Raw genomic sequence first — 19,917 nt, forward strand, 5'->3', positions numbered from 1 at the left:
GTTTTTTTATTCCAAAAGTTAGATTTATACCAAAACTAAATTTAAATTTGCTTTTCGTCTCTCAACTATCGGATCATGGGTGTGATATCAAATTCTCATCAAATAAATGTTGGATACAGGATCGCCGGTCCGGGAAGTTGATTGGGGAAGGCTCTAGGAAGGGAGATCTTTATCTCATGGAATTTCTTCAAATTCCAAAAACCTCTTTTTGTAATGTTGCCCAACATAAGGATATAAATGTTTGGCATAAACGCCTTGGGCATCCAAATATTGTCAAGCTTTCGTATTTACATTTTGCTAAAACCTTATGTAAAGATAATTTCAATTGTAATTATTGTATTCTTGGTAAAATGAGAAGCTTACATTTTAGACAAAGAACTATGTTTTCAACTAAGCCTTTCGAAATTGTGCATTCGGATGTTTGGGGACCGGCACCCGTTGTGTCTAAGGGAGGTTTTTCGTATTATGTTATTTATGTGGATGATTTTTCAAGGTATAGTTGGATATACTTCCTCAAACATAAACATGAGGTTTTCTCTACTTTTAAGGTTTTTCACATGTTAATACAAAATCAATTCAATAGTAAATTACAAATTCTTAGAACTGATTCCGGGGGAGAATATCTCTCAAATGATTTCAAAAGTTATATTGAAAATAATGGGATTGTTCGTCAAAGGTCTTGTCCCAAAACTCCCCAACAAAATGGGTTGGCCGAACGAAAACATAGACACATAATTGAAACTACAAGAACTTTGCTAATTTCTCAAAAAATTCCAAAAAGATTTTGGGCCGAAGCGGCTCTTGCATCGGTTTATCTAATCAACCGACTTCCATCCAAAAACTTGAATCAAATATCTCCATATGAAATCTTGTATAAAAAAGAACCCGATTACAATAGGTTAAGAATTTTTTGTTGTAAATGTTTTGTTCTCACCGATAAGAATGATAAATTATCTCCCAAAGCTATTCCTTGTGCATTTTTAGGATATTCGGAGACCCAAAAAGGTTTTAGGTGTTATGATATTAAGAATGATAAACTATATGTTTCAAGAAATATAACATTTTTAAAAAACATAAGTGGTTTTGAAGAACACAAAACTCATGAAGATAATGCCGACTATTCTTTTTTATTTGAACTATTATCTAGAAATGAAGATTTTTTTAGCGATGATGAATTAAATGAGAATGAGGATATAAGTGAAAGTATTCCTCAAACCATTCATGATGAAGAAGAAATGATAAATGAACCAATTACCTATACTCATAGAGATAAAAGCACTTTTAGAAGTGCAATAGAGAAATATAGTGACCTTAGTGAATCTTCCAACAACTCTTGAAGAACTGAAAGATCTAGGAAAAATCCTTCTAGATTTATATCCTATGAGTCTTTTTCTCCAAAGCATAGGGCATGTCTTAGTGCCATTCACTCATATCAAGAACCTAGAAATTTTAAAGAAGCTAAGGAAATGATAAAATGGAGGGATGCCATGGACAACGAACTTAGAGCCCTCAACAAAGCCAAAACATGGGTTTTTCAATGTCTTCCAGAAGGAAAGAAAACAATAGGATGTAGATGGGTTTTTAAAGTCAAAACCAAGAGTGATGGTACTCTCGAAAGATATAAAGCCTGTCTTGTCGCAAAAGGATATAGTCAAGAATACGGCATCGATTACGAAGAAACCTTTGCTCCTGTTGCACGAATGGTTACTGTAAGGTGTTTGATCACCATTGCATCTATTAAAAAATGGAATATTTACCAAATGGATGTTAAAAATGCATTTCTAAATGGGGACCTTAATGAAGAAGTCTACATGGATGCTACTCATGGTATGAACGTACCAAAGAGGAAAGTCCTTCGTTTGCAAAAAGCGCTTTATGGTTTAAAACAAGCTCCTAAGGCTTGGTATGATCGATTTAATGATATGATGGTTCAAAATGGTTTTTCCTCATGCTACACTGACACTGCTCTGTTCGTCAAAAAGTCGGATGCAGGAATTGTGATTTTACTGTTGTATGTTGATGATATGTTGATAACAGGTAGTGACATAAAGGGCATCAGAAACATTAAAACCACTTTAAAAGAAAGGTTTGAAATGTCAGACCTGGGGTATCTGACTTACTTTCTTGGTATCGAGGTAGCCTACTCTCATAGAGGCTATTTTTTGTCTCAAACTAAACTTGCCTGTGAGATTCTTGACAGATCAGGTATCACTGATGATAAAATCTGTGAGACCCCTGAAATTGTGGGATCAAAAATGAAGATCGATGATGGGAAATCTTTGGAGGATCCTACCCCCTACCGACAACTTGTGGGATCTCTAATGTATCTTAGCATCACAAGGCCGGACTTCTCTCATGCCGTGCATACTGCAAGCCAATTTCAGCATGCTCCTACATCCGTTCATATGAGTGTCGTTCTCCGAGTTGTCAGATACTTAAAGGGAACTTTAAACAAGGGAGTTTTCCTTTCCTCATCTTCTGAGTTGAATTTAATTGCATATACTGACTCTGATTGGGGAGGTGACCCAAATAATCGTCACTCCACTACAGGCTTTTGCATTTTTTTAGGTGAATCCCTGATCTCATGGAGATGTAAGAAACAACATAAGGTGTCTCTATCATCCACCGAAGCAGAATATCGAGCCATGGCGTCTACAACTATGGAGATTGTCTGGATTCATCAGTTGCTGCAAGACATGGGATTCCAATTCAAGAACCCACAAAGTTGTGTTGTGATAATAAGAGTGCAATCTATATTGCTAAGAATCACACGTTTCATGAGCGGACAAAGCATATTGAGATAGACTGCCATTATGTCCGAGAGGCATATCTACAAAAAGTCATCGATCTTCCTTATGTAACTTCAGAATATCAGTTGGCAGATTTCTTCACCAAGGCGCTTTGCTCTCCAAGATTCAACTTTCTCCTTAGCAAACTTTCGGTCATTGTGCCCTAAGTTTGAGGGAGGGTGTTAAAATGTATCTCTCTTTATGTAAATATTTACATATATATATAAAGAGAGATACATATACATATATACATCATGTATATATGTATATGTATCTATCTTTATATATATATGTAAATATATATGTTTCCTTTTTCTTGTAAAACCCGCAAGGGTATTTTAGTCATTTCTCTTTTGCGCATATTCATCTGTAATTCTTTTTGTATTTTTTACTTTTCTTCTTTTTCTTTTTTTCTTTTCATTTTTTTTTTGTCTTTTTTGTTTGTTGACCCAAAGTCAACTTGGAGGGCTCAACACTAGTTGTTGGAGCCCCTCCAACGGTTAGATTTCTAACCGTTGGAGGGGCTCCAACAGCTAGTGGAGCCCCTCCAAGGCTCCTTTTCCTCTTAAAAATAGGGGAGTTCCCCCTTTGTAAAATGCACTTCTTGGAGCTTTTGTTCTTCATTCTTCTCAATAAAATTCTTTATATTTTGTATGCCTTTGTGCATTTGAGTTTCTTTATTGTACCTTTGTGTACATTTGTTCTAAGTGTTCTTGTGCATTTATGCACATTGGTGGTGGTGTGCTTATCGCACACTTTATCTCATTTTTGAGATATTTTCACAAAAGCATCGTGATATTTTCCATTTTTCAATGTTCTCAAGCATGAAAAATATCAAAACTATTTTTAAATTTACATTTTTCACTTTTATTTTCAAAGTACTAAGATTACTTTGAGATTTTTCTGAAACAATTTCCTTGAACCTTCTGAGAAGTATGTATTTCCAAGAAGTTGCAGATATTAAATTATTATAAATAAAAACAGGTCGATTAAACCTAGAGGCCAACAGAGCACCTTTTCCAGGCAACTGCAGTAGATGAAATTGGTTGCATGCTAATAAGCTCGATAGCATCTTGAAACTTTATCTCTGGGACAACATCAAGTAAGACCTACAAAACAAGGAAGCTTATCAACCAACAGGAAAGATATACAAACATAAATTAAGAAAAGGACCTCAATAAGAATGCGACAAACTAATCACATTAGAAACCCAGATCACATCCCAGAAAAACAGATCTAATATCAGACAATTTAGAAGAAAATGACCTGAGAGAGCATCACTCACTACCAAAGGAAGGCATTCTTCTTGTAGCATGGGGGGGGGGGGGGGGGGGATTAGCTCTCAGACTGATATTATTTTATTTGTGTGCATTGATGTGGCGGACTAGATCAGAGTTATTATCAATGTATCCATAAGATGTTATCCAATTTTTCCATTGGGGTACTTTTGCTTCACTTTGCCAACTCTTTATGACTTGCGCAGGAGACCACCCCATGCTTGTTGCCTAGTCTCTAGTCACCATAACCCTCTGGTTCCAATCCATTGCTTGCTATTCGCCTTACACCGTGGATTAGATCAGATACAGTGCTTTTTATTATTGCAATCTAGCCATATATATCAGTAAACACTAGCAGAAAGATATTTTACAGTGACTTCTTAAACTGTTGGCTCACTCAATAAATGCAACCACATATAGCAAAAAAGATGCTTGCATCTTAGTATTATAAAAGAATTTGTCTTAAAGCAGATTTTGACATTAAAGATCTAGGACTTCCTAAGATACCTTCTTGGGATTGAACTGCCAACGACTCCTAAAAGGATTAGTAATTTCTCAAGGAAAGTACGTTCTTGATTTCTTAAGGAATTATGAATGCTGGGATGCAAAGCTGAAATCACTCATTAATCAAATCAAATCATCAGAGATGAAGGTTAAGCATTTCAAAGATGTGAGTGGGCATCAAAAGACTTGTGGGGGGGAAACTTATACGCTTGACTATCACTAGATTAGATATTTCAATGATGCAAGGGTAATGAGCCAATATATGCATTCCCTTGTCATTCCCATATTTGAGCTTTATAATCTTGAGATACCTAAAATGGATTGTAAGAACAGGAATACTGTTCAAGATTACGATCCTGACAACTATATATAGATGTGGACTAGTTTGGATCTATTGATGATAAGAGATCTACCTTGAAATGATAACTTAGTCAAATGGAGAAACAAAAAACAAAGTGTAGTAGTAAAATCAAGTGTAGAGAAAAATATAGAGATATTTCTCATAACGCATTCTAAGATTCATCAATAAAGACAATTATTGAAGAATTTGGAGAAAACATAAAACTGCCGACACCCATGACAGTGTGGCTACCCAATGCAGCTATAATGTATATACTTCAATCCAGTAGTTGTAATGAAATAACAAGTGCACAAACACAATGCCACAAAAGGGCTACAAATGTGCACATCCACAAATACAAAAGTCACTTATGGGCCAAATACAAAAGAGACACTAAGAGCTAAAACATAAGCCTCACAAAAGAGTGCAAAAGCAAAATATAAAATAAAAGATATTATTCAAAATGCTTATAACAAGCATTACACAAGAAGGAGCCATCAGCCCCTTTATATACAAGTGGGGGACATTGGGGAGCTCCCAATATTAGTCGTTGGGAGCTCCCAATATTAGTCGTTGGGAGCTCCCAATATTAGTTGACTCTATGGACATATAGACCATAGAGCCCCTAAACAAAGAAAGAAATAAAAAGATAAAAACAAACCAAAACTGACCCTAATGGACAGCACCTGTTACATGTACAAAAAATCAAAATACCCCTAGTCATATACCCAAATTACATAACCAAAAATAAATATGTATATATATATATATATTCATATAATCTTATACAATTCATTTTAACACCCCCCCACCCACCCACCTCAAACTTACGGTGTGATCACCGAAAGTTTGTTAAGTAGAAAATGAAATCGAGATAACGGAAGCGCCTTGGTAAAGAAGTCTGCCAGTTGATACTCAAAAGTGACATAGGGTAGGATGATGGTCTTTTTTAGGAATTTTAAACACATAGTGACAATTCATTTCTATATGCTTGGTCCTCTCATGAAATGTATAGTTGTCAGCTATGTATATTACACTTTTATTGACACAACACAGTCTGGAGGGTATCTAGAGATGAACGCTCATATCTTCAAGTAACATTCACAATCAAACAATCTCTGGTGTTGTAGTAGTCAACTTCAATGGATGATAATGATACTTTGTTGTTTTTTGTATTTCCACAACACTAAAGAATCACATAAAAATACACAAAAACCAATAGTTGAGCGACGATCATTTGGATCTCCACCCCAATCTGAGTCAGAATAAGCAATCAGCTCAAGAAAAGAGGAGGATGAAAACAAAAGACCTCTAGAAGTAGAGGTTCGTAAATATCTAACAATCCCCATCACAACACTCATGTGAATTGTGGTGGGAGAATGTTGGAATTGGGTAGCAGTATGAACCGCATGCGCAATATTAAGCCTAATAATAGTTAAATAAGTTAAGGCATCAATCATTTGGCGATACAGATTAGGATCATCCAAAAGTGTCTCGTCATTAATCTTCATTTTGGCATTAATAACTTCAGGGGTATCCATAATTTTTTCGTTAATAATTCCTAACTTGTCAATAATATCATTAGCAAACTTGGTTTGAGAAAGTAAATATCCTCCAGGAGAATAAGCAACCTCAATTCCTAAAAAAATCTAAGAAATCTAAGATCAATTATTTCAAGATATTTTTTTTAGAATACATTTAATATACTTTACTCCCTGTTTATCTTCACCTGTGATGATCATGACATAACATAAAGAAGAATAACAATCCTTATATCAGATTTCTTAGTAAACATGGCAGTATCAGTATAGCAAGATTTAAAACCAAGTTTGAGCATAACAAAGCAAAAACGATAATATTAAGTTTTAAGTGCTTGTTTTAAACCATAAAGAGCATTTCTCAATAGAAGCACCTGATCAGGAGGAGCTTTATATCAAAGAGGTGTATTGATATAAACTTTTTCTTTTAAATCCCTATTTAAAAAAACATCTTTTACATTCATTTGCTAGATAGCCCAACCTCTAACAGTAGCAACAACTATGAGGGTCATAACTGAAGTCATCCTAGCTATAGGTGCAAATGTTTCATCATAGTCTATCTCGTATTCTTTTGTGTAACCCTTGATAACTAACTTGGCCATGTTCCTTTCTAGGGTCTCATCACTCCTAGTTTAAACTTTATAAACTCATTTGCAACCTATGGTTTTTTTATCCCTAATCAAATGAGTTATTTCTCAAGTCTTAGATTTTTTAAGTGCTTCTAATTCTTAAATCATAGCTTTTATCCATTCGGGATATTCCTTTGCCTAAGTCAGGTTCAAAATAGGACAAAATCTTAGCTAGACAAACTTTATATTGTGGAGAAAATGATTCATATTAAACAAATCTATATGGGGGTCTAAAAGTCTAATCTTCTAACACCTTCTAGTTGTTGGGTTTCTAAGGTAGAATAATTTTCTAGAGCACTTGGTTGTCTATCATTTCCACGTCTTCTATATTGAATTATACTGGGTTCTTCTAATTTAATATTCTCACCATCCTGGAGATTGAGTTGAGGCTCTTCATTACTAATATTCTCAAATAAAGAATCATCACTCTTTTTAGGTAATATTTCAAATAAAAAAGAATACTCAGAGTTCTTCTTAGGCACATTTTTAAAGAAACTTTCATTCTCAAAAAAATAAGCATTCCTTAAGATATAAAGTTTGTCGCTTTCTAAATCAAAACATTTAAATCCCTTTTGAGTTTTCCCATATCTAAAGAATGCACAGAGTATAGCTTTAGGAAAAAGTTTATTATTTTTTTAGTAAGAACAAAACACTTACATCCAAAAGATCCTAATATAAGATAATCATGAGAGATTTTAAAGAGTTTTTCATAAGGAGAAACATTTTGAAGCTTAGATGATAGAAGTTTGTTAATAAGATACACAACAATCAAACAAGCTTCAGCCCAAAAATATTTTGGAACATTTTTTTGAAATTAAAAGGGTTCTAGGGGTCTCAATTATGTACCTATGTTTTCTTTCAGCTAATTCATTTTGTTGAGGTGTACAAGAACATGATCTTTGGTGTAAAATCTCATTGTCTTCAAAATAAGTTTTGAAATCATTTGACATAAACTCTCCCTCAGCGTTGAAGGGAAAGATAGAAATTTCAGTTTTAAATTGATTTTTGACAAGGTTATTATATTTTTTAAAAATTTCATACTTGTGCCTAAGAAAGTATATCCAAGAAAATCTAGTATAATCATTAACAAATATCACATAATAAGAGTAGCCACCTTTAGATAAGATAGGGGAGGGTCCCCACACATTCGAGTTCACTAATTCAAACCAGGGTTACCGAAAACGCCACTTGGCATGTCGAAGCGCGCTTCCCCGAAATATGGTTCGAAAACAAAAAATGTTGTGCTTCTGAAACATCACGGGAAGCACACTTTTATTTTAGGAAGTGTGCTTCCCCCTAAAATGGAAATGTGTTTCCCCAATACAAGAAGCCTGCTACCCCAAAAAGGGAAGCTCGCTTCCTATTTTGGGAAGCAATCTTCCCTTTTGACCTTCCGTTTTGATTTTTACAAAAAAAATATAAAAAAAACCTTTTGTAAAGGGTATTATAGTAAATAGGCATTATAAAAAGGGAAAGTCGAAACCAAATTCGACTCTCTCTCTCTCTCTCTCTCTCTCTCTCTCTCTCTCTCTCTCTCTCTCTCTCTCTCTCTCTCTCTCTCTCTCTCTCTTGTATGTCTCTCGCTCTCTCACTCTCTTTTTCTCGTCTATCTCTCGATCACTCTCTATCACTTGATCTCTTTATCTCGTCTGTCTCGCTCTCTCATCTTCTGTTTCTTTTCTTTTCTTTTCTTTTTTTTTTGTGATTGTTGGATTCAATTTTTTTATGGGTTTTTGGTTGATTTCTTCTCGGTAAGAAGATAAGATCAGTGTGGTTGTGGGAACCATCACTATGTAAAGGTGAAGTGAAGCGAGGGGGAAGCAATCGGGAAGAAGTTTGTGTTAGTCTTCATGGAGGAACCAGGAGATTGATCGTTAGAGTCGTCGCGGTGGAAGCAAAAACGGCGGTGGAGACGACGAGGACGACATCGAAAGCTAGAAGGAGCATTTCTAAGGTGAGGGAATCCAATTTCGAGGAGTTTTAGTTGCTTCCTTTTATGTTCTTTCTTTTCCGAATTGATTGAACTATAGGGCCTTTTTTTTCTTTGGGTGGGGGAGTAGAGAATGGGGGAGGTTTCAAAGGAAATCAAGTGGGTTCAGGTGCAAATGGAGGAGGACGAGCAGTTGGCGACGTTGATGAGGGGTCGCTGTGGCCAGAACCTCAACGACTTTCAATTTGTCGCTAATGACGTTCAGCTTCGTCTCGTAGAGGTTAGCTGTAAAACCCTCATTTTTTTTGGAAAAAAAAAAAAAAACAAATTCGGGTCGGACCCGGACCCGACCCAAACCCGTTAGGGTTAAAACACGAAGGGGCGAGGGTTTCTTTTAAACCCTCTTCGCCCCCGCACAGTCGCGATCCTCCGTTCCCCTTCTGAAAAAAAAGGGAAACCCCTTTGGGGTTTCCCGATTCATGCCCTCCACCGTGTCTTTAAGAGAACGCACAGGGGAGAGGCCTCTCTTAACAAAAGGCCTCCCCTCTCCCTGCGCTCCTCCCCTCTCGCTATGCGCTCTACGCGTGCGACGCCGGTCGACGACAACGCCGCCTCCCTCACATCCCGCTCGTCGTCGTTGTCGCCGCCGCCGACCTCCCAGGTACGCCCCCCTCTCTCCCTGCGCCCTCCCTTTCTGTTGCTGGCAGGCAGGGGCTCGCCCCCTGCCACCTTTGGGATTCCGGCAGGCAGGGGCAATGCCCCTGCCGCCTCTCACTTTTCAGGCAGCCAGGGGCTTGCCCCTGTCACCCTCCTGTTTTTTGCTGGCAAGGTGTGATCATCGCAAAATTTTTCCTCTCGTAATATTCTTTCTCTTTTCCTTTCCAACCTCTTATTTTCCTCCTTTTTGAAGGGAGAAAAGATAAAAGAACGGAAAAGAAAGAGAGAAGAGAAAAGAAAGAAGAGAAGAGAAGAGGAACTCTTTTGCGGGTCTCACTTGACCTTAATTTTTTAAAAAATATTAAAAATAACTCGCCTCCGTTTTTGAAATATTTGCGGGAAAACTGGGAGACGGGATCCGCTCGTCGGTACGAGATTCGACTGTTCCTGACGCCTTTACCAGGGGTAATCGAATCAAGGGTCGAATTAATGCATTTTGCTTTGCTAAGAAATTATCTAAGTATTTATCCTAAGTCTAAATGCACAAAGAATCATGCTTGTGCAAATGCAAAGATGCATGTTCTTTTTTAAAGTGTTTTTGAAGAATTCCCAAGTGTTTGAGATGAATCTGATAAAGTGAAGAAATGATTTCTATCTTACAACTTAAGATTGAAGTTCTAAGTTTTTAGAATAATCAAGAGCTTGGGAATATGAATCTGGATTTGGAAAAATAATTTTTTGAAGTTTTGAGATAAAAGGAATTTTCAAAGTCATAAATGGACTTTGAATTAGAAGAAAAATGGAATTGAATCAGAAGGAAAAATAGAATTGGGAATTTTGATCAAAATTTGAAAAAATGGAATTGATTTAAAAGTTGGATTTTCAAGATGAAATTTGAGTCCAAGATAAGGTTCAAAGTTGAATTTTTGGATTTAGGATCCGAAATGGGAACTTGATCTTGAAATCTGAATGAAGTGGAATTGGTTTGAGAAGTTGATTTAAAATATGGGATTCAAGATGGGATTTGAATCTGGAATTTTTGGAATGGAATTAGATTCAAGGTTTTGAATCCAAGATGGTTTTTGGATATGAAAATAGAGTTGGACTCTGGATCCTAATATGGAATTGGATCTGAAGTTTGAGATCCAAAGTAGAATTGGATCCTGGATCCTAAGATGGAATTGGATCTGAAATCTGAGATCCACAATAGAATTGGGTTCTGGATCCTAGAATGGATTTGGATCTGAAGTCTGAGATCCAAAGTGAAGTTTGAGTCTGGATCCTAAGATAAATTTGGATCTGAAGTCTGAGATCCAATGTAGAGTTGGGCTCTAGATCCTAAGATGGATTTGGATCTGAAATCAGAGATCCAATGTAGAGTTGGGTTCTAGACCCTAAGATGGAATTTGGACCAGAAGTCTAAGATCCAAAGTGAAATCGGAGTCTGGATCCTGAGGAAGAATTGGATCTGGAGTCTGAGATCTAACATGAGTGTTGAATCCTAGATCCTAAAATGGATTTGGAGTTAAATTCTGAAAATGAATCAAGAATCTCAAAGTTAATTTGAACTTTGATTTTGATTGAAAATGTGAATATAAAATGAATTTGGAATTTCAAAGTCAATTTGAACTTTGAAATTTGATTTGAATTTGAATAAAATGACTTTGAAATCTCAAAGTTAAATAGAACTTTGAGATTGAAAATGAAATTGAATTTTGAAAATGAAATTGAATTTTGAAAATGAAAAGGATGAATTGGATTTGATAAGGATCGAAGATAGATTGAAGAAGATATTAACATCACTTGGAGTTTTTGAAAAAGGAAGTTTTGAAAATATGATGCAATTCTATCCTATATGATGAATGAATTTGAATAATTTTGAAATTGAAATTTGAAAAACTATTTCATTCCTTAAATGAATTAAAATAAGATTGAAAATATAATACATCATTGACTATGGTCATTGAATGTATTATATAGTAATCTATATTAAAATTCTAGTAAAGAATGAAACACATTTTTGTGCTTTTATAGAGTTTAGAATGGAATTAACTCTCAATATACCCTGACTATGGCCATTGGTATATATATTGAATTAATTCTAAGTTAAACTCTGATAAAAGGTAAAATATTTGAAGAATATGATGATTTTTGAAAGAGGATCCAGTGTGGATCCAGTGTTATTTCATAAAAGATAAGAATACTAAGTCTTGTTTACACCCCGACTATGGCCGTTGGTGTAAATCATCAACTTAGAATTAACTTACCTTTTATGAAATGGTGCACGTGCCATTTGTGTTTCACCATTGTGAGAATTTGAGAAATAAAGAAAAAAAAATGCATGGAATAAACAATTCATGGTATTCTATGATGCTCATTCATTCTACCTAAAGCAAGGAATGTAAATTCTCATTTAGATCTAGCTATTACAACACTTATAATTACAAGGCTTCTAATCTCAGAAGGAGGGTAACATTGCCTATTTTCTGCAAAAACAAGATTAGTATCATATAAAAGATATATGTAGGAGACAGTTTACATCACATTGAGTCTAACTAATAAAACACTCAGGCATACCCATGGAAATAATAATTTAAAAGGGGCAATTTACATGTATATGGCTAATAAGATGTATGCATGCATGATAGTGTCAATGAGATAAACACGAATAAAATAGATGTTAGTGCTAATGCAATGAAATCTGCTGAAGAGATGCAACTCCTAGATGCACTGCTATAGGTAGGGTACAACAGTGATCATCTAATGAATATATATGGCATATGTGCAGCAATGGTGAAGGCTGGGGAAGTAAGGTTGATAGCTGGAGTGCTGTGTACCAGTGTAGTGGATGGTGTTGTGAGTGAAGGTGTGACTGTTAGATATATTACAGGTTCTGCACAGATGATTAATGAAGGGTGATGAACATTATGATGGATAACAAATGGTGTGTGTGTGGAAAATACAAGGGCAACGCAGCAGTGTTCTGTGCCACTGTGGGTGCATTAAGTGGAGATAGATAGTTATTCTGCACAGTATTCAGCTTATTAATAGGGCTTCCAATCCTATGATCAGAACTCTGGATAACTTTGAAGCTTCTCCTTGCTGTTTTGCAAGCATTACATTCAGATCGTTCCTGGATGAAAAAATGGTTCTCAGATGAAAATAGCTGTTATTGCAGGAAATCTAGCCATTTTGTTTTAACAAATTATGGGTAGGGGCATGGCTGAAGTGGTGGGACATGCAGAGGGAAGATGCAAGATATGATATGCAATGAAACATAGAAAGCTATAGCAACCATGAGGTTGCTGTGCTATTGAATCACAAGAAGCCATGATGGATATGGATATGGTGATGCTAGCTGGTATGCAGTGAATCAGGGATTCTGATTTTGACTAAGACACCTAGATAAGATGAAAGGTGAACCCAATCATTCTACAAACAAGATGATATGATATGAGCAGTGCATGAGTACCGGTGATAGGGGGGGTGAAAGTGGGGATTACGAAATAGATGGGATGTATTAATTATCTGTGGTATGAGCTATTGTGAGTAAAATATTGATAAATGAAATGAGTAAACATAACCTGACCTATACAGATGATAATAAGATGCAGGTAAATCTTGTGTGAATAATGGAGGAATCATGATGAATAATGCTTTTAACAGGGAAATGCACATATGTAATGGATATATAATATGTGATGTGGGAAGTTGGCAGATGTTATGGAAAGGCAGTAAACAGGGCAAAGGGTACGAAATTTGCCACAGGTGGCCATGATAGGCTGTATATGCCAATAAGGGAATCTCTGAAATGCTGAACCTCATGCTCTTGCATTCAGCACTGTGGTAAGGGCTTTAATCTGAACAAACCCATGATGGGAGCAAGGGTCCTTAAATCAACAATCAAATCATTAATCCCCCCTTTTTTTTTACAGTGTATTTTCAAATCACTGTTAATCTCCTGGAGTGGCGTAACAACAAATTCTTCATAATGGTGGCCTGACCACTTCTTCAGTAAACTGCTATAGGGGTCAGCAAAAGCATTAGTGGGAATATCAAATGTGTCAAAAAAAGATATATCAGATAATGAACAATGAAAAATAACACAGCCACATCCTTAAAAATTCCACTGAAGATTGCGGGTATACCGATACTATAGGAAACATGCACACGCACACCCACACACACACACATATATATTTATATATATATATATATATATATATATAAATATATATATATATATATAAATATATATATATACATATATATATACATATATATAAGAAATACATTGAACAGGGAAGAGTTGAATATAAAGTTAATATAATTATAACAGGTGTGAGAATGTAGTGAAGAGGCAGTGGAATGCATTTGCATGTGGTTGTCGGTGGTAGTTGTAACGATATGATGAATTGCAGTATGATAGAAATACAGTGTGATGCAACAAGGGGAAGATGCCAAACACATTAATACCACAAGCTAGATATGCTACAACTAAGTGATGCAATAAATGGGATCAAAGGCCAATAAGTTATTCAAGTCAGATGCAAGGGGTAATGTCATTGGCTGGATGCCAATGTTAGGCATCCAATGACCAAAGATGCAAAACGATCAGTAGATAACCTGTGGACTGATCTTGGCAAATGCAAGGCGATTTTTTTAGATGATTATCGGCTAATGACAGGGACTTAAGTTGATTCCTGCTCAGCAAGCTGCTGTGGGACAATACACTTTCAGTGCTTTCAATTTCTTCTACCATGCCTTTGCTACCTATATCGCCTCCCCTGAGAATCCATATCTAATCACTTTATTTTGAAAATATCTTTGTGATCTTTCATTGATGTTCTCAAGAAATGGGGATAACCAATCGTGGATTCAACCAAATCATCCACTTACTTGACAACTGCTATAATAACTTGCAGAATGGATTCGAAGGCTTAAAAAAAAAAAATCTTATGGATGCCTTGTGAGGGGGTATGATCATATATGTATAACAGGAGTGAATGACATATGGATGTTCACGTGCAGTAGAGAATTAATGGTTTTCGCCTAGCCAATAACCTGGGTTTCTGCCAAGTGAAATGATGGATTCGAACAATATTGCCAAAGGGGGTCTTGATGGGATGTAACGAATGGATATAGAGGTGGGAATAAACGTCCATGGAGGAATTTCCAAGGTGGAATCCCTCAGATCCCACGACCTAATCAGATTGGTTTTCAATCAAAAGACATTTCCCTCGAGATATTTTGCTAGGAACTGATCTTTTGTATCAAAATAGAAAGATCTTTCTTGCAAAATTGCATCTGATAGGGATATGGTAGGAAAATCGACCATGCATCCAACATTTGAACAAAGCATCGAGGTACCAGCCTAACGAAATTTCAGTTACAAAATAAAGGGGGCTTAGTGTATTTCCATAATTACAACATAGTAAAGCACATTGAGTAAAATAGTGGCAGCCAGATTGGCAAGGATCTCAGTGCAATGGATGCAGTTGGGAAACCAGCATGAACCCGAGGAATTAAAACCCGACTTATAATGAGTGAACAGAACAAGGATTCAGAAATCAAAAAGAATGAAAAAAAAAATAGAAAACCAAAATAAAAGAGAAATTAAGATACAAAAGGGTCATCAGATGTCAACCGAAAAATTGTAATAAGAAGAGACAATCGAAGACAATACAGGAGCATATACATAGAAAAAGAGAGAAACGATGTTAGTTATATCCAATGCAATATATATAAAACGAAACGAAGATCCAAATTGAAGGGATTAAAAGGGGGAACATGTTGGAACATGAAATTCCGTTGCTATAGCCTACAGGTGGATCGATCCTGCTATATGCAGGTCGATCACACCTTTGAGGCTTTATGGCGAAGAGGAAATGAAGGGGAACCAAACTATAGATTGGGGACGCGATAAAATGAAATTCTCACAGAGAATCAAAAATCAAAGAGAAGATGATGTTACTTACTGGGTTGTTTGGAGTTCCTTCGGCAGGATTGATTCCCTTTTGTCAATAGGGAAGACGATCAGAGGAAAGCCAGGAAGAAAGTAGGAGGAGAAGGTAACGCCGAGATCCTCATAGAGGTAATGGGGGCTTCTTTTTAAAGGGGAGTTGGAATGCTCGAGAAGGAAAACAGTTGGGGATGGAAGGTGGAGAGGAACGAAAGTTGTTGAAGATCGACGATGGTGAGGGCCCTCCTATAATGGAGGCTTCCAGAGGCAAAAATGTGCGAGGGAAGGGCAAGCCTGCGACCATTTGCGATTTTCCCCTTTTTCAAAAGGGAGGTCCATTTTAATTTTTTTTATAAAATAGTTCAAAATTGAGGTTTTCAGCAAAAAGCTTTTTAAAACTTTGAGAATCATTTGTTTTTCTTATAGTTTTCCCAAATTTTTTGGTTTTTTGTGTTATTTTTCCATTTTTTTGTATTTTTAGAATAAAATCCTAAGATTTGCGAGGAAATAAAGATTTAAAACTGATTTTTTTTGTATTTTTGCAAAAATATTTACAAAAGAGAGTTTTTCTGATAATTCAAAGCTATTTTGGGAAAATTTCTTCAGAACATGGGTTTATATCCGAAATTTTAGGAAATATTCGAGGTCTACAACCTCGAACTGAGAAATATAGGGTTGTGGATCCAACAGAGCGTCAGATGAACTACCCGAGTCATTCAAACCCATTTTTGGTATTTTTGTAATTTTAATTTGAAAATCGGACAACGAGGCTCAGATTTGAATTTAAAACACTGGGTTCGGATTAGGAATTGAATTTTGAGTATATCAATATGGAACTCATTCCGAAAATCTGAAGAATGACTGAAATTTAGCTTTGAAATCGCTTTGATTTTCTCAGAAGATGGAGTCAGAGGCAAAAAGGGTCATTTTGCAAATCTTTGAAACATTTGGGGTGTTCACACAAGGGTGATGCCCTTGCCACCTTTCGGTTCTTGGCAGACAGGGGCGATGCCTCTGCCTGATTATCTTTTGGTAGAACCAACGAGGATTCCACTTGTTTGACAGGGGAAGTTAGTGCACGTTACCTTGTGTTGGGACTTGGCAAGCTCGAATCCCAGTGGTATAGTTCTATAGCTGGTAGGGACTTTCTGTATGTTAATTATCACCTTTATTTGTTTACAGATTTGCGCAACAGAGCACGCTCTCCCCCGCATCAATTTTGAAGTACGGGTCTCTTCTTTTGACATAAGTGAGAAATTGAATTATGATTCGATTCTCATGCTATACCATGATCAAAAACCATGGTAAAAGAGTAAATCTATGTGATCACTCTAAGATATACGAAAGAGGATTTATGGATCCCTTTCCATGCATGTGTTTTTCACTCTTTTCATCTTTTAAAAACAAAAATTATGTACATATTTATTTCTGTGCTAGAACAGAATTTTTAAGTAATGCATATGCATCCGTTTAATGCCTAGTTCTCGTGGGAATCGATTCCTATGTGTGAATCATGTCATGGACTGAATAAATGCATGAAACTATATGTTGAAATCGTGGTGTATGCATGGTATTTTTCAAAAAAAAAATTGTGTAATGATGTGCTTGCTGAAAATATTGAATATATATTCATTGTGGAATAAGCATACACAAGTGGCTTAGTGATTCTATTAGACTTATGAACGTGCATATGATTTGTTTTGGATACTGTCATATGTGAATGTAATCATGTTTAATCTCTGCATATTTAAGCCTTAAATCTATAAAAACATGTATGTGCAACCTTGAGAATAATTACAGTGTGTTCATTATGGAACCTTGCATGATACATGTATAGTTGTTTCTGAAAAGAATTCCGTTTTAAATGTTTTGTGCCTGGGGCAGACGGCCCTAGCCAACTGGGTCGGCTGGGCTGGAGCCGAGCCCCAGCCGACTGGCAGTCGGCTGAGTGGGTGTAAACCTTCTTCAAAAAGAAAATATGGGTATTCATTTATGCTTTTTACGTTTTTTCAGACTTGTTAATCAAATTAAAGTTGGCTTGTTGTATACAAAAGAATGGGGTTTGGTTTCATATGCTTGGAATTGATACGATATGCATTAGAAATATATTATCTCAAGTGATTCCAAGTGCTCGTGTACATTTAAAAAGAACGAGCCTAGTCATGTGATTATTTTCCAGATTTTTGCTAAGTATGGTGGACTTAATCTAATGAATGGAGTTCTTATGCTTTAATTTGAATTTAGCATGTTGGATATGAATGCATGCATGTTAACATGTTATTGCAAAGTTTGTTTTGGTACAGGTGCATACATGATATGAATGTGTGCAGCCCTGAAATTCAATTTCTAGATCCAGGTTATGTTCATGTGTGTGGATGTTAACACATGTTATGAATGAAAAGTTTCATATGCCTACATTTATGGGACATGTGTAATTATCGTGCATTTATGGATTTGTTTCAAGTGTATGTGCATACATGAAATCGATGTGTGTTTATCATGTACAATCCTGCATAAATGTTCTCATGTACTAATGAATCATGAATGAATGCATGTGTGTTAAGTGATTTCATGAAAGCAATTTCACATGGATGGTGAACACATGCATATGACTGTGGTAGCTCATGCACATTGTTAAATTGGTATGAATGAATGTGCATTTGAAATCATGTTGGTATCATTGCATAAATTGCATATTGTTATGATTTTTGCATATGATGCATCGATGTTCTAAATGAATCACCATGGACCTGATGGGCCTCGAGCATTGGTTTGTTCTTTCTTTATGTATTTTAAATGCATCGCAAATATCACATTTACTTTTATTGCACTATATTGCATTGTTCTATGTGGTTCTACGGGCGGGAGTCTCGTGATGGTTCTCGCAGGAGTAGATGCGAGCTCTTGCCTTTGTTTTTGCATGCTGAATTGCAAAACTCGATAATTGGTTTTTAATAAAAAAATAATGAATAAGAACAGTGTAATATACGTTCTGTGATCTCCCATCGAAAGAATGAGAATCTTAGAGATTCGGTTTTGGGGGACCACGAGAATACAAAAACTTTGTGTGCTCAACTTTGACCCATGAACCCAATATTGAGGTTCTTTCTCCTGACCACGATTTTAGGTAGAGACCGCCACTTTACCTGGGGGTGGTGTGTTCGACACAGTTGTTGTTTTTGTATACCAAGGAAGTGGCGCTTGTGGGCGTGGTGTGTCCCTATTGTTCCCGACATTAGATGCGGAGGTCTAATGTTTCGAAGGTGATTCGGTCGAGTGCTAAGTTTGAAACCCAGTAATAAAATATAACTTGTGTGCTAAGCTACCCATGGAACCTAACTTGACTTCGGAGATTTTACCTATTTGGCGTATCTGCGGGCAACGATAATTAAAAAGAGAAACTTAAATTGTATGCATTTAATAGGGCATGCATATGGAAAGAAAAGATTTAATGAAAGATAATAAATTGTTCATGCATTTCACATAAATCATGCATATTCCTGTTATGCATTACAACATGCATATTTACTTATTTCCCTTAATTGTTACATGGTGGATCCATGACGTTTAATTTCTAATGCATGTTAATATCTTGCTTACTTAAATGGTAATTCCTGTTATTGATTAATGTTCTTTCATGCTTAATAAATATCCATGTTGCGTGAATGCTTAATTGAATTATGTAATTGCCATAATTGTATTCCTCTGAATTATTACATGAAATCGTGTATGTGTTCTTCATGCTCATTTATTTCATTAGAGGGTGTTACGACAATGAAGCCATACATGATACTTCAAGTACAAGGTTTTGATGATGAGCAAGTGGAATCAACTGCATTTCAGCTAAGGCTATGAAGAAATTGAAGAATTCAGTGAAGAATCCTTGAAGACTAGTGTGTAAATGTTTAATTCATTAAAAGTCTTAGATTCTTGTAAGAGCCTTACTTAGAGTGCATATTTAGGTTGCATTTCACCTTAAAAGTCTTTAGAAAAACTTTTCTAAAAGAAACTCTTTTGAAAATCTTTTTAGAAAACTCTTTTCTTAAATTTTCATGTTTATTAGTCGACCAATAGACTTATCAGTCGACTAATCCTTTCGCGCCATATTTTCTAAAAAGTCATTCTTGTCAAATTAGTCGACCGAAGGTTTTATCAGTCGACTGGACAGAATGTCTGTTTTCTGGAAAATTAGCAGCAGTCGACTAATGGTTTTTCAGTCGACTGAACAGAACATGTGTTTTCTGGAAAATTAGCAGCAGTCGACTAATGGTTTTTCAGTCGACTGAACAGA

The 19,917-nt window shown here is 36.0% G+C and overlaps 1 protein-coding gene across 2 annotated transcripts in view; it reads right to left on the reverse strand.

Moving 5' to 3' along the window:
• Positions 1-19,917, reverse strand: part of LOC149833665 (zinc finger FYVE domain protein) — a 162,911-nt gene that overhangs the window by 103,677 nt on the left and 39,317 nt on the right. For both annotated transcript variants that reach the window (XM_090010931.1, XM_090010932.1), the window contains exon 6: positions 3,804-3,898. In XM_090010931.1, coding sequence (XP_089867057.1) covers positions 3,804-3,898 — 95 coding nt within the window. The remainder of the gene's footprint in view (positions 1-3,803; positions 3,899-19,917) is intronic.

This window comes from Nuphar pumila, chromosome 6 (genome assembly GCF_984573655.1).
Source record: "Nuphar pumila chromosome 6, dmNupPumi1.hap1.1, whole genome shotgun sequence".
In the NCBI taxonomy this organism is placed as follows: Eukaryota; Viridiplantae; Streptophyta; class Magnoliopsida; order Nymphaeales; family Nymphaeaceae; genus Nuphar; species Nuphar pumila.